The sequence below is a fragment of the Sturnira hondurensis genome, unplaced genomic scaffold (assembly GCF_014824575.4).
Source record: "Sturnira hondurensis isolate 20B ecotype Veracruz unplaced genomic scaffold, ASM1482457v3 Scaffold0008782, whole genome shotgun sequence".
In the NCBI taxonomy this organism is placed as follows: domain Eukaryota; kingdom Metazoa; phylum Chordata; class Mammalia; order Chiroptera; family Phyllostomidae; genus Sturnira; species Sturnira hondurensis.
Genome location: NW_028081413.1, coordinates 6,598,824 through 6,615,121, shown reverse-complemented (window position 1 = coordinate 6,615,121; position 16,298 = coordinate 6,598,824). Strand labels below are relative to the sequence as shown.

General features: G+C 42.1%; 1 protein-coding gene across 1 annotated transcript in view; it reads left to right on the top strand.

The window, feature by feature from the left end:
* Window positions 1–16,298, top strand: part of FMN1 (formin 1) — a 265,054-nt gene that overhangs the window by 151,810 nt on the left and 96,946 nt on the right. Inside the window, exon 13 of the mRNA XM_037056139.1 lies at window positions 15,900–15,992. Within this exon, the coding sequence (XP_036912034.1) occupies window positions 15,900–15,992 (93 nt within the window). The remainder of the gene's footprint in view (window positions 1–15,899; window positions 15,993–16,298) is intronic.

The window sequence follows — 16,298 nt, the reverse complement described above, 5'->3', positions numbered from 1 at the left end:
GCAGGAGGGGTGGTTAGCAGAACCTGTACTCCATCTTGCCCTTGATTGCTTTTGCTTTTGCTTTTTTAACATTGATTAGGGATATGTGTAGTGTCCTGCCTTCCTTGCAGTTGAGAGTTGACTGTGAGAAAGGAGAAGAAATGCCAATAATTGGTGTTATTGACCTGCTAATGGGTGTCCAACGTTGTGTCATTGAGGATGGGGAAGGATCCTGTCCCAGTTCCACTGTCTAGTTCTTTAATGCAAGTTTGGCTCCATGTTTTCTGCAGCCCTGTTGGCTCCCCAGCCAAGAACCTATGTATCCATCCAACGCTTTGAGGGGGTGTGGCCTTTGGCTGGTTAACTCAGTCAGTGCTGTTAGGCCCCAAACAGAATTTTTTAAAAAATGATTACCTATTGATATTATCTCGGGAAGCAAAGCAAGCAATTTAAAGGAAGTCTGTAATGGCTGTCCCTTGAACTTTGCAATAGACCACAGTCAGGGAGCCTGTTAAGTGGTGAGGGTTGGGGCTGTGATGGAGCATGCGGGCACACCTAGGGTTACCAGATTTATTAAATAAGATGCAGGAGACCTCAGTGAATCTGAATTTCACACAAATAAGATTTTTTGAGCATGTGTATGTCTCACATACTGCATGGGACACACTTATACTAAGAAATAATATTTCTTGGTTATCTCAAATTTAAATTTAGCTTAGTGTCCTGCCTTTTATCTGGCACATCTGTCCAGAATTTCAAGGCAATAATAAAACCTAGTAAAAGTTGGTTCACATTTTATTACCATTGTGCCCTGACAATTCTAAACAATCTCAGTGATAAAATCATCCTCCCTGCAAGGGTGGACAGTGGACACAGGCACCTAACTGTGTTCAAGGGTATAGGAACATATGTGTTCATGTCCATGTCCACCACCACTAATGACAGCAGTTACCATTTGATGAGTGATTACTAAATGCCAGCAAATTTGCTTACATCATTTCTCTTTGTTGAAACTACTTCAAAATAAGTACTCCCCGCATTTTCATAGTGAGGAAGTTGAGGCAACTCTGCTACTAATGACAAAGTTGAGATTTGAAACAAGTTTATCTGATTACAGATCTTACACTCTTTTCTACTATATCATACTTTATCTTTTACTATTTGTGGGCCCACCCCTCAGGCACTAACAACATGACCTAGAAAAATAAAGCTTGGAGGATAAGCTTCACTTAGTTCTCTAGTTCATCTTCTGAAGGGGCTACAGATAACAATTAAATTGAAGTTAGTCTTTTTCTTCTCTCTTCCCATAACCACTTAACTAATCTACCTGTTCTAATCTCTATTGTCCTAAGACCTACTGATCAATCTCTTTTGGTCACTCCAACATACTCTCTTCAGCTCACTCTCTCTCTCTCTCTCTCTCTCTCTCTCTCTCTCTCTGATGATTACCAAGCCTATGTTTTGTCCTTCCATGACCCAGAATATAAGCAAACTAGTCTGATGTGACAAAGACAAACTAGTCTTTGTCTCAGCTAGACAAAGAGCAAAGTACTGCAGGGCTACTCCAAGGCAACCCACACGGTTTCAACTTGTTATCTCTTCCATTTGAGGAAATTACATGTAATGGGCTTCTGACATAGATGAGAAGGTTCCAACACTTGTCAGGTCATACAACAGAGCGGACTATTGCTTCTATGCTTGGGGTCCTTCCTGACTTGCAGGATGAATGACTTCTGCCACCTAACATTACCAGATGGCTTTCTCTCCATGAGAATATTCACCTTTCAAGAGAAAAAGAAAAGAGTAAAACTAGATCTCATCATGAAAGTGAATATTTTTAAAATTACTCATTTGAGCATTGTCCAAAAACAGTATGGCCTTAGTCCGGGGAGGAAAACTTTGGAAAGCTTGTGGAGAACATCTAAGAAAGGATGGCCAACTGAACACTCATTTGGATTGCACACTCTCATGGGATTTCAGTTTCTCTTTGAAAATTAGTAAAACACTAGTAAAGAGAGTTCTTTACGGGCATAAACTCGAGAACAGAGAATGAGAGAGTAAACCTAACCATGACATTTCTGAAGTTCAAAAAGTAGATGGACAACTGATAAATGAATTAGCCACACAAGAAAGCCAAATTCTAATCCAGGAGTGGAGAAAGGTAAGAATCCAACTTTTGCCACAAGATTCATACACACCAGAAACTCACACATAAGTTTTTGCATATACATATGTAAACATTAATGTAAATTCATATGTAAATAAGTCAATGAAATCATTCAAAAAAATGACAGACACATGTTCCTAGTTTTAAAAGGTCCGTAGAGATTCCAGCACAATGGAATAGAGCGGATCCATACCATGGATAGAGCATTTCAGAATACTCAGCACAAAAAAGAAAAGCTTACACACCTCTAAAAAGAAAGAGGTTGGGGTGAGATGAGGAAACAAATTGCGCACAGAAAATCAGGAAGCAGAATGGCTTCAGGCTTTTCAACGGCAGCACTAGAAGCTACCAATGGATCAGAATTCTGAGGGAAAACTATTCCTATTCCAGAATCTCATATCCACCAAGTTGTCAAATATGAAGCAGAATCTAAGTGTTTCCAGGCATGTAATTTCTCAATAATCTTACCTCCCATACAGTCATCCTCAAGGTGCTACTAGAGAATGCTTTGTCACCAAATAGGAAGACAGCGGTGACAGGGAATAAGGAATCCGGTGGGTAAGGGAGGTGAAGGGCTTCGCCGCAGGCAGGGAGCACAGGATGACAGGGAGCACGCGGAGCAAACATCCAGATTCGGTTAGGTCCAAATAATCACGGAGATGATTCGTGAGGAATGTGTGGTCTGGTGTGTCTGGATGTTCTGACAGGATTTACACAACTAGTAACAAATTTGGAGCTCATTTAGTGATAAGCATGTGGAAAGCAGAGCAAATTATAAAAAACAATTATTTTGAGGGTGAGGCAGTTTGGGCGGCAACGTTTTTTAAAAAGGTTAATTAACCAGAATTTACATATGTCAGCTGCGACTGGGAGTTGTTTTTGGAAAGTCATAAAAACGTCAACACTGGATACTAGTGTAAAAGTCACCGTGGCGCTACGCTGGGAGGAGGCTCGTGTGGTGGGCGTGGGGGGACATTAGGAACTGCTCTTTACAGTGTGCATAGAGTTCATTTTTTAACTATGTGCATGTGTAGCTTTAATAAATATGTCAACCCCCCCCCCCAGCATTTGTGATGATTTAGTTAAATTTCAATGGAGAGGAGTACCAGCCTGGGATATAGGAGATGCAGTTTAAAATTTTAATTCCGCTCGTTACTCACGGCATGATAAGCCATGCAGCTCTGAAAAACCACTGAATCTTGGTGAATCTCAGCTGAAAAATGTGGAACTGATCCTCCTACTCTNAAAAACGTCAACACTGGATACTAGTGTAAAAGTCACCGTGGCGCTACGCTGGGAGGAGGCTCGTGTGGTGGGCGTGGGGGGAGATTAGGAACTGCTCTTTACAGTGTGCATAGAGTTCATTTTTTAACTATGTGCATGTGTAGCTTTAATAAATATGTCAACCCCCCCCCCCCAGCATTTGTGATGATTTAGTTAAATTTCAATGGAGAGGAGTACCAGCCTGGGATATAGGAGATGCAGTTTAAAATTGTAATTCCGCTCGTTACTCACGGCATGATAAGCCATGCAGCTCTGACAAACCACTGAATCTTGGTGAATCTCAGCTGAAAAATATGGAACTGATCCTCCTACTCTGAGCCCAATTCAGAGAGATACTGGAAGGGTCAGAGGAACTGATGGCTGAGGAAGTGCTTGTAAAGATGAGGGAGGTGTTACTCAATCTCCCTCAGAGCCGTGCAGTTTGCTCAGTGTGTGTGTATCGGTGTGTCCTGGGGGGGAGAGGGGAAACTGATCCGTGGGGACAGGACTGGCTAGTTTATCACCTTTTAGGAAGCTCCAGAAGACACGCCTTGAATGATGACTGACCATGCCTAACTTATTAGCTCTTTCCTCCTCCGCAGCCCATTTGTCCACTGCCCTGGTGTGCTAAGTCTGAACTCTGGTGCGCACTGGATACATTAGCCAGAGTCCTGACCGTGTTGCCATGGTGTTGAAAATATTTAGTTTTGCAAGCAAAGTTTTAGAAATAAGAAAAAAAAACTTTGATAGGATTTATTTTTGTAAAATGATTTCAATAAAACAGACATAAGGAACTGGGGTAAGAATTTCAGAAAGGCAGTGGGTGTAAAATGCTGATTAGCATGGTGACTTTTGATGCAAAGCATTCAATTAAGTGCGCCACGATGGGTAAAGGTCACACATTCCCCAAGTGGAATGCCTTCAAAGACAAGCCGTACAGAACGGAGAGGGGATGCGGAAACTGAAACCTGATTCACCCATTTAATTAATGGAAGAAGTTTGTGTTTTCCTTTGAAGCCATGATTGTGACATCTCTAGGTGGGAAGGATGAGTTATGGTTCACTTTATTTCTACCCTTTCTTTATACATGAACATCGTAAGTAGAATTTATTTTGTTTTTTTTTTACAAGAAACATAAAATATTGAAATAAAGCTACTGTCGTGGCAGAGTCTGAGTCACAAGCCCTGAATTCAGATTCGTGTCTCGCAGGCTGTACAGCCCAATCGTGTCTGTATCCTCGTATGCAGGGGAGGCATCCCTGCCCACCTCACTGAGTATTTGAGAGGGGAATTGTATGAAGGACCCCCCTTTGCAGAATATAAAAAAAGGAAAATACTTATCCCTTTGTGCCCTTATATCTGACATCCAGCCCAGGAGCAAATCCTGTTGACTTCCTTCAACACATGCCTTGAATCAGTTTATTGCTTTTTACCCCCACACCAGGGCCGTAGCACCAGGTTCCTAATAGGTATCCCTGCACCCACTCCTGCCTTCTCTTTAAATAAATCTCCATAACCCAGGACAGGTCAGGCTATTTTGTTGTTTCATATTCATTGCTCTTGGGATAAAATCCAACTTCAAAACTAGTAGCCATGCCTTACAAGTTTCTACACCATCTGCGCGCTTCTCCCTTTCCCGTCTCATCTCGTGGAACCCCAGCACGGCCTGCGCATTGGACTCCAGCCTCAAGGGGGCCTTCTTTGGATTCCAGCCCAGGGAGCTTGTCTGTGCTGCAGGACCTTTGCGGCAGCTATTCCCTCTGCCTCGCATGTCCTTCCTGTTCATATCCCTGGGCCCCAGCCCTCCTGTAGCCACCCAAACTACAGCAGCTACTTTAAATAGTTTCTCTCTCTTAGAGCCCACAGTTTTGATACCGCTATTATTTTCTGTTTGTTTATTTACTTGTAAATTTTATCTCCCTCCCCTCTCCAATGAGGCAGAAAGCTAATGACCTTTTTAGTATTTATATGTACCGTGTTGTTCAGTACCTGCCCTGTAGTTGCTGTTCAACCAATATTTTCTTATGGGCAAAGATGTCCAATGAGCATAAACAGATAAAAGGTTTAGGAAGACAAATTTAAAGCCGCCCAAAGGAAGGACGGATGGCTTTGAGAAGTGGTGGGTGCCTCACCCACTTGTGCTTAAAAGACTATGTTGTGGTCGATGGGCAGGACAGGTGACATTCGAAAGGGGAGTTGTGCTAGATGACTTTACGTTTCTAAGGTGATTGTTCTTGCTGTGCTATTTCAGTGCATTCTGCAGTTCTCCTTACTTAGTAAGGGTCATTGGGTTCTTCCCTGGACTTATTTCATTAGAACTAGAGCCCTGGCCACTTACAGGGTACAAAAGTCAACTGAAAAATTACATGAGGTTTGGAATTCGGGTATTCCCTTTCAGAATGGCTCTCTCAAGGATCTGCTCTTGAATTAAACCGTGCATCAAAAACCCCAATGTTGATACCATCTAGAAATAATCTTTATAGAGTGGAATTCTCGTCCAATGTGTTTGCTTAATGGAACAAAGTTGGCTCAAACCAGGAATCATAAAAAATGATACTGATATTCCTTAACCTTTAATTTAAAGGAGTTAACTAGAGCACCACTTATTTGTCTGTCGTTTGATGCAGGGCTGAGGCCTTGTCCTGAATTCCAGATCTTGGAATGGAGTTTTCTGAGTCTTCCCTGTGCCCTCGGCATCCACGGCAGATCACCCGTGGTCTCCCATTCATATTTTTAAAGTGGAGCCCAGGCTTTTGCAAATATCATCACAGAATCTTTCTACTTATTGATAATTATTCTAAACCTTTTACATGTGTCTTGCCTACACATTTTTTAATGTGAGCTTTTTTATTTTTAGCTTAGAATAATTTTAGATTTACAGGAGTTGCAAAGCTAGTATGGAAAGTTTCTATACAGCCCCTACCCCATTCCCCTAGTAGCCTTACATTGTTGTGATTCATCAAAACCTAAGGAAGGGGCACTGGTACATTTCTGTTAACTAAACTGACTAGTGCTTATTTGGATTTCACCAGTGTTTCCATTAATGCCCTGTTTTTGTTCCAGGATCCAACCATGAGTACCACATGGCACTGAGTTGCCATGCCTCCCCAGTCTTCACTGATCTCTCAAACCTATATTTAATATATATATATATATATTTTATTCCTTGCCTGAGGGTATGTTTANTATATATATATATATATATATATATATATTATTCCTTGCCTGAGGGTATGTTTATTAATTTGAGAGAGAGAGAGGAAGGGGGAGAGAGAGGGGGAAACATCAATGTGAGAGAGAAACATCAATCAGTTGCCTCCTATACGTGCCCCAACCAGGGATCGANAAAACCCCAATGTTGATACCATCTAGAAATAATCTTTATAGAGTGGAATTCTCGTCCAATGTGTTTGCTTAATGGAACAAAGTTGGCTCAAACCAGGAATCATAAAAAATGATACTGATATTCCTTAACCTTTAATTTAAAGGAGTTAACTTGAGCACCACTTATTTGTCTGTCGTTTGATGCAGGGCTGAGGCCTTGTCCTGAATTCCAGATCTTGGAATGGAGTTTTCTGAGTCTTCCCTGCGCCCTCGGCATCCACGGCAGATCACCCGTGGTCTCCCATTCATATTTTTAAAGTGGAGCCCAGGCTTTTGCAAATATCATCACAGAATCTTTCTACTTATTGATAATTATTCTAAACCTTTTACGTGTGTCTTGCCCACACATTTTTTAAAGTGAGCTTTTTTATTTTTAGCTTAGAATAATTTTAGATTTACAGGAGTTGCAAAGCTAGTATGGAAAGTTTCTATACAGCCCCTACCCCATTCCCCTAGTAACCTTGCATTGTTGCGATTCATCAAAACCTAAGGAAGGGGCACTGGTACATTTCTGTTAACTAAACTGACTAGTGTTTCTTTGGATTTCACCAGTGTTTCCATTAATGCCCTGTTTTTGTTCTAGGATCCAACCATGAGTACCACATGGCACTGAGTTGCCATGCCTCCCCAGTCTTCACTGATCTCTCAAACCTATATTTAATATATATATATATATATTTTATTCCTTGCCTGAGGGTATGTTTATTAATTTGAGAGAGAGAGAAGAAGGAGGAGAGAGAGGGGGAAACATCAATGTGAGAGAGAAACATCAATCAGTTGCCTCCTATACGTGCCCCAACCGGGGATTGAACCCACAGCCTAGGTATGTGCCCTGACTGGGAAACAGACCCATAATCTGTTGGTGTACTGGATGATGCTCCAGCCAACTGAGCTGCTCAGCCAGGGCTAACACAAATAGTTTAAATTCCTCCACTTACATTGTTTAGAAACAACACATTGCTCGTAATAAGGATTCTACTGAACTGTGAGAAGACTGCCCAGGAAAACTGGACAATAGTCTTCCAGCGGCAAACTTGCTGCCTACTGTAGGAATCAAGTAGAATGAATGGGAAATAGCATTAATTTGGCAAGTCCATTGGCAAGAGTGTCTTCTCTATGTCCCATTCAAAAAAAGAGACATGTTAATATAGTTATAATAATGATAACATCCCTGTAGATAGAACTTCATCCTTTGAGGTGGGGAGGGCAGGCATACAGAGTGGAGAAAGCATAGTGGATGGGCCTCCAGCCCGTCCAGGAAGCAATATGGCTGGGATTACCCAGCCAGGAACAGAACTTGGGTCTTTTGACTGCCAAGCCTGTGTTACTATAACTTTGTGTCAGCTCAACATATTTTCTTCACCCAGATAGACTTGTGGGTGGTTTTGTGAATATCAGAATATCTTCTTATCCAAATAAACTGTGTTTCTTGGAGCTTATGGAAGACTCACAATTCACAAATGGATTCCTCTCGTGTCAGACAACCAAATGAGTAAAGTCAGACGGAGAGCTGTTTAGCCCCAGCAGTGGGCATTAGAGTGTTTGCTAGTATCTTTCTCCCAGGTTTCTTGGCAGCAGCATGGTTTTTAGATGGACAGAGGTCATGGACTGTGACTACGTATTAGGCACCTGGAGAAAAGTCACTGGCCTATCTGGGATCCACAGCCCTTGTTCAGGTCTCCTCTGCCGTTGATAACCTGACCTTCTCCTAAACTTCACCTGACCTCCCTGGCCTTCTGTTTTCCTATTTAAAATAAATGGGTCCCAGTGTTGATACTTGACGGTTTTCTTACCTTCGCAAAGCACTTTCATAGCTTCTTCACATTGCTTCTGGCACTTCCCTGGTTAGAGTATGGACGCAGGATAGCACAAGGCCAGTGGGTCTGACGCCCCTGAGATCAGATTCTGACTTAGTCACTTAGTATTTATGTGACTTCACTTATGTCACTGAAAAATAGGGATAATAGGAGGGCTGAGCTCAGAGGGTTCTCTGAGGAGTAAAATGAGACACATAAAGCAGGCTGAGGCTCAAGACACCCTTGGCCATTAAGAGCCATTTGTTTTTAATCATACAGATAAAGAACTTGGTAGAGTTTTCAAAAACTTATCGAGTACAGAAATAAGAGGCAGTGTGTGTGGTTCTGTGTAGACACCCAGGCTCCATTAGGCCAGTGACTTTCCCAGTGGCGTAATGTACAGAAATAGGAAGGCCCAAGGAAAACCGAGAATGGCTAAGGTACTAAAACTGCTCATTTGGCTGTACTTCAAAACTGTTGTGTTTTGTTGTTGTTGTTGTTGTTTTGACTATTTTGATGGACTTCAAAAACATCATCAAATCTCCAGGTATCAAAAACAATCTCCAGAATACGAGGAGAACCTTGTCTGACCTTTTCCATCCGTTTATTTGCTCAGCAAATATTTATTCAAAACACAGACTTAGCTGCTAACTTTAAATAAACTCACTGAAATGTTAAGTCATTTGTAAACCCGTTTTAAGAGCAAGTGTTCTGCTCGTTTTCTAGGGGACAAACTTATCCCCACTTTCTCTTCTGATCTGCCTTCTCCTGGGAACAGAAAGCTGTCTCTGAGCACGGTGATTGAACCTGCTGTCTGTCTGACAGGTGGGAAGTCGGGCAGTTTGCCCCCCAGCTGTTTGGCAGATTCACAAAACCATTTGCAAAACCCTTTCTGATGGTGATATTATAAAGAGAATGAATAAATGCGTGCAACCTCCTGTTCAAGGAACTATATCTTGGAATTAAAAATACCTAGTTTCTTTTTTAAAAAAATTAAATCCAGGATACTCCTTTCCTTATCCCCCTACCCAAAACTGAGTTGTTTAGGCTGGGACTGAATTTTTAAACAGAAGTATATGATTTTTCTTCCTTAAAGCTGTGAGAAAATTCGTTGTGAATCAAATTCAATGACCTGTTCAAGTCAGTGACATGGAGTAAAAAGAAAAAGGCAGCTAATCTAATAGGAATAATTAAGCAATTGAACAATATGCTCAAGGTCTTGTCACAAGTACCTGACTCACTTGAAGACAGGGACAAGGTCTCGGGCCTCCCCAGACCAGCAGGAGATAGCTTTGATGGGCCTCCCTTGCTTTTAAATTTTATCACTCGGACTCATTAACATCAGAGCTAAAGACATTATGGAATTTAATGGGCATTTCAGAATCTGTTATACCCAGCTTCTCCCAGAAGAGAATTTCCCCTTTCCTCTAAGAATCCCAGATCCTCCCTAAAAAATGTATACACAGTCACGTGGCATGTGACCATATAGTGGCCTCCTGTTACAAACCTTACCAGCTCACCTCTCTAACCCGCAGGCCCTGGGCTGCAGGCTGCTGGGGCTGCTGGACCAGTAACTTTCTCTGGGCCGTAACTCAGCAGAGAGGCAGGATTAATGACAGGTTTACAGGAGAGTGGGGCTTTAAATAACTGAGGTCAGTGTCTGGAGGTTTCCCATTAATACCACTAACAGCATCCCACCGGCGAGACCAGCGGCCACTCTGCCACCCACTCCAAACTATTTCTGATTTCCAACTTTATTTTCAAACACATCCAAGAAATCCTGACTCCCAGCAAATTGACAACACAGCCCTTTTCATGTGAAGCTTTGTTTATCAGCCACAATTCTCCCGACAGATTTACAAGTGTCTGCGGAGTTTTAAAAGACGATTGCCTAACAGGCATTAAGTGAGACACATAGGCTGTGTAAATATTTTAGCTATAATAGGGGATTTTTTTAAACATCTGAGCCAAATATTGCATTAAATCCGAAGACAGTGGCAAACTGATTAGCAGCACTTGCCAGCTTCATGCTTGGCCAGAGATTCCCGTGGCCAAGATTACGTACCAGAACCCATCCACCCGTTTAGGGTGTGAGTTTTAAAATAATTTTCCATCCTTTCCTCCTCTCTCCTCCTCTCTCCTCCTTATGCCTGTCCATCTTTTCACTTTTATTTCTTCATGTTTTATTTAGATGTAAACACTTTCCAGAGTAGAAAATAACAGTTAATGTGACTAACCAGTGAGGGCTGAAATGGTAACGTGGGCCCGGACAGGGGTCAGAGGGATGGTGGAAGGCTTGCAGCTGTCCTAGTGGAGCAGTGTGGGAACAGGTTGCTCTGTGGCGATGGCTTATGTATCTTAATCACTGGTCTCTCTGTAGCCAGCTGTTGCACTGCTGGAAGGAAGTAATGCTAAAATCGGCATTGTTACCTCTTCCACACACTGATTTCCTGGGGTCATCAAGAGGCAGGCCCGTCAGCTTCACGGTTTACATGGCTGAGAAAATTCATCACCTAATTTTAGTACAAACTGCAATAAGCATTTTGGCTCCAGAGGAAGTCTTTTTTTAACTTAAGTCTTCCTATAAGGGAACCATTTCCCTGCTTTGAGTGATGGGTGGGATGTATTTCTTGACCTGGGATGTAATTTCTGTGAGAAGGAGGCACCTTAGTCAACAGGGCTTTACTCTCTCTGCCTTTGCTGATTCCATCAGCAACCTCTTAGTTTTCACCCACTGAGTTTTTCCTCAAAATACTTCTTAAAGTAATACTTGGTTGCCCCAAAGGGTAGGCTGTAGATGGTCTTCACAAATGGCTTGAGTTGTAATCACATGTCTGGATCGTTACTTAATATTGTTGATCCACAGGTCTGAGCATCTTAAAATTATGTGTTTATAATTATATATATGTAAATGTGTTTTTATTTAACTCAGCATTTGACATAAATTTCAAATCTGCCTTTAGACCCTCCCAACACTCAGATAGCTCCCATGGTATGAAGAGCCTACTTTACATTCAAATTAAACATGGCTTCTGGGACCTTCCCAGAGAGCTGCTTTCAGGGGCAGTCTGAAACTTCGTCTGACACTGTGGTTCACCCTAGAGTGTCTTGTACCACTTTCGTATGCCACCAGCTTTCTTCGCCTTTGAGTAAATCGCCTCCGTGCATGGATGGCCGTCTCAGTGCTCACCAGTCTGGAGTGCAATCCCTTCCAGCACCAGGACCGCAGGCCCTGTGATAGGGCAGTGGGCCCACGGCAGCTCCTGTGCAGCCAGCCACCTCTGCAGCGCCGTGGAAGAGCCTCCGCTTTATTTTCAAAACCTCCCCGTTATACCAAAAGCAGTTTGTATCCACTCTGCATCAAGAACTCTAAAAATCTTTTCCCTCTTCTCTCCGTAATTCCATTTCTGAAATCTATCCTAAAGAAGTAATCTTAAACTTAGAATAAGTTTTTTACTGGGCGCCGGTGTTACTTAAAGCCTGAATGAGTCGCTATGAGAATAAAGTAGAAAGGACTTTATTCTTCAACTGCAGGGAAACCTTTGAGTGAACTAGGACATCTCCACCTGACGACATTTTATATGGCTGTGAGACACAGTGCTTGTGAGTTTTGTGAAATAATATGAGAAAGCGCATGATATGGTTAATAGAAAGAATGAAGGTACACAAGTTTCTCTGTCAAATGAAAGTATATGTTTAAATATATATATATAGGCAACCCCTAGGAAATCAGGAAGGGGCGTGTGTGTGATGCAGAGGCTGAGACACTAAGAATAGGCAGCAAGGTCTGAAATGGTAACCGTTCCGGTCATGAAGGATCGTCTCCTAGTCTTTGTAAATATTGTTTGTGTTTCTTTATGTGTGTTACCTTCATAATACTTTTTAGGGGTTAATTGCTGTGCTCCTCCAGAAGATGAGTGCCCTGTCCCCAGACTCCGTGTTTGGGGCTGCCTGCCTAATGCTTCATGCTGTACAGTCTGCCCAGCGATAAGAACGTTCACAAAGGTTCCTTTTTCTTCCACTGTAACACAGCTTTCCTGTCTATTGCTTGAAACCTAGCCTTTCCAAGCCAGTCTGAGAAAGAAATTTATACTCAAGTGTTAATATATTCTTCTTTCATAATGCTTTCTCTTTCAACTAATATGCATGCATTTCTAAGGAGATCTTCTGGGGTTAGTCAAGGGAAGGCTTCTAATGGTGGTGATTTTCATAAGAACCAAAGAAGGGATGTTTTTAAATAAACAGATCACTTAGCACCCTATAAATCCTATCATGCCCAATCTGTCTATATTTAGGCCTAGTCATGAGTAGGTGATTAATGAATATTTTTCCTGCTGATGTTTCGCAGACTAAGGCTGTGTCAATAACCGCATAATCATCACAGTGGAAATTCTGACTCAGCAGTGACGTTCGATAGGAGGGATCTTTGAATGGTGCTTTAGATGATTCCTTGCAAAGGCTGCAGTTGGTGGCCCAGCTTTGCATGCCTTTCCAAAAGTCCTGAAGCAGGCTGGCATTTGCTCACTTGGCCCTGTCACTTCTGCTCACATTTTTGCATGGAGAACCCTCATGATCATAGGACATAAAGGTGAACTTCATCTCGGGCAGCCTCCCTCTGTGAGGTGAATCAGCATCATGGGATTCCCCTAGACTCAAGCTCCCTGGTGGGTTTATTTTTACACAACATTCCTCTGGGGAAAGAGACACCCACTCTTGATTGGAGTAACCCTAGATAGAATCTTCTTGGGTAGAAAGATGTTCCTTATTTTGCTCTTCTTTCTCGGGCTTAGCTTTTTAAACGAATAGCTATAGAATCTGTCTCTACCTACCCAACCCTGCTCCAATTTGGTTTCCTCCCTCAACCCCTCACTCCCTGAGATTGATTTTGAGAGGCCCAGTGACTTCCATGTTGCTGGAATCAGTGGTCACTTCTCCGTCTTCTGCTTGACCTTTCAACGGGATTGCAAAGAGCTGACTGTTCTTTCTTTCTTGCAATACTGGTTTCCTCTCAGATCATGTGATTCTGCACTTCCACTTTTCTGCTTTTTTGCTCATTCCCCATGCTTTTCTGGCCTCACCTCCACTACTTGCATGCCTCGGGGTTTGTCTGCAACTGCTTCTATTCTTTGGCTACATTCTTTCCCTACCAATTCATTTGCTTTCATGGCTTTAAATACCAGTTTTATGCCCATGACTTCCTGATATGTATTTCTATCCCAGCCATGCAGCCTAAACTGCAGACTTTTGTATATAATGTGAGTGTCTCATTGACATCTCAAGCTTATCATATTTTAAGTAAGTCTTGATTTTCACCCTCAAACTTTCTCAGGGCTTCATTCTTTACTCTGGTCAAGTCTCTGGTCAAATATCTTCACAGTGAGACTTTTCCTGACCATTTTATTTAAAATTACACAAGCACTGCCATGGACAGTATGGCTCAGTTTGTTTGAGCATCATCCCGTAACTGAAAGGTTGCAGGTTCAATTCCTGGTCAAGGTACACACCTAAGCTATAAGTTCCATCTCCAGTCTGGGTATGTGTGATCCCTAGTTTGGGTATGTATGGGAGACAACCTATCAATAATTCTCTCTCCCTTCCTGTCTCGCTAAAAAAAATCAGTGAAAAAACTATCCTTCGGTGATGAATGCATGAATGAATGAGTAAACAAATAAATAAATAAACATTATACAAGCCTCCTACTTTTGTAGCCTTATCTGACCTCTCTGCCATAATCAGGGGAGTTCCAATGTGTTTGAATCTAATTTCTTGAATCTTGTACCTTTGAATTAAAATCTAGACATAGGACCCTATAGATCTTGGAAAGAAAAAAGGTCCATGTCCTGAGGTCCAGTCATGCTGTTACCATTGGTCTTATCCCAAAAGACCCATGCGTTCCCATAATGCTTTATTTTTACTCATTATATTTCCTCTTTCTGAAACTACTTAGTTTTTGTATTCTCCTTGACTGGCGGCTGCTCAGCTCCTCCTTGACCTTTGCAATTCAACTCATGTTACCTTTTCTGGGGAACCTTCCTTCCGTGAGCACCACCCGACCCCAGAATCCCATGACAACGTGTTACAACATGTTGATTTCCTTGTCTCTCTGCTATTTGACTCTGATGAACATTTTTAGAGGAGAGATGACTGATAGGTCTGGTTAAATTTTTTTCCCAACTTTTGGCACAGTGGCATAGTCCAGATACTCAGTAAGTACTTTGAATGTATAAGTATTTGTGAGTAGGCCTATCTCCTGTGATCTGAGAAGTATTTATGCCACAATCCTATCTCTGTAGAAAAATTAAGCTATCCATAACATTTGAAGGGGAGGGATTAGAGGGGTATGAGGGAGGGGATAATTCTCCCGCCTTGTGATGTATCTTTGTTCTGCACTAGGTCCAAACTCAGTGTAAAACTCAGCCCCTCCTTTGATGTTCACAGCCCACACTGAGTTCCGGAGGCTTTGCTGAAGCTGTGGGGATACTCCAGAGGCCGCCCTTTTCCAATTCAGTTGTTCTTGTCTTTCTTTTTACCCTTATCTCTCTGTGTCCATCTGTTCTCCTGAAAGGGATCAAAGTTCTTCTTTTTTCCATTATGAAAGAAAACTCTTCCCTGCAGCCAGACTATTATATAACACTCACCCAGGACCTCATTTGGGGACGGTGGGATGCTTAATTCCAAGAACCTATTAGATTATTATTTCTAGTAACAACCATTCCCTTTCTAAGAATTCTAGGGGTGTAAGTCACAAATAAAATGATTTCACATATGCCAGCAGAATATCGATGAGAAGGGCAGATGAATGGGAAGCATGAAGAGAGATGTGGTCTAACCTGGGCTTAGTTCTCATGATGAAAATGGGTGTCACTCTGAGGATTAGCCACTTTGGTGGTTCGAGGCAACTTAAATGCCTGGGAATGAATTTCTTCAAAATCGATTTCAAGCTCTCCTTTTGGAGAATGATCTGAAGAGGGTCAGGGCCCTCAATTCCCTAGGACTTGTCCATCAATAGTTTTTGCCTCTTTTTTTGAGAGGTCAGAAGCAGAGGACTTCACCTATCCCAAGTCAGAGGTTTTGCAGTACCTCTAAAAGGAAAGTTGGAGGTGCATCTCCCTCTTCCTGAACAAAGGTATAGAACGAACTAATGACTTTTGTTTGTTCATGTTGTTTTTGTCTGTACTTTTCCCCCTTGGATTTGAATAAACAGTGATTGATAAGGATTTTACACAGTTAATACCCAAGAACATAGCTCAGAGCATGAGTTCAGCAAATACATGTTCTTGGGAAGTCTAATTCCAAACTTCTCTTCACAGCAAGTGAGAAACAGATGGCGGTGGTGTGCAAGGAGTCACCAAGGCAGTATCTCCAGCCTTTTAAAGACAAACTACAAGAGTTCTTCCAGAAAGGTAGGAAGCTGTGTCAGCTGCACATACATGATCCTCTGCAACATCCTTCATTCCACAATCCTTCTCTGAGGCCCCCTGCCCCGTGCATCCTGGCTGACCACTGGCAGCTTTAAGGATTCCGTTAGTCCATCTTCCTAGGGCAGTTACGTACTCAATGCAGACAGAGTTGTCCTATAACTTTTATATCACCTTTCAAATCTGTTTTAAAATTAAAAATTTTTAACATGACTCCTGTTTTTGTAAACTCTGGGGAGAAGACTTTTTCTTTGTCTCTTCTTGGAACCCAAGAGGATCCTGAGCACATTA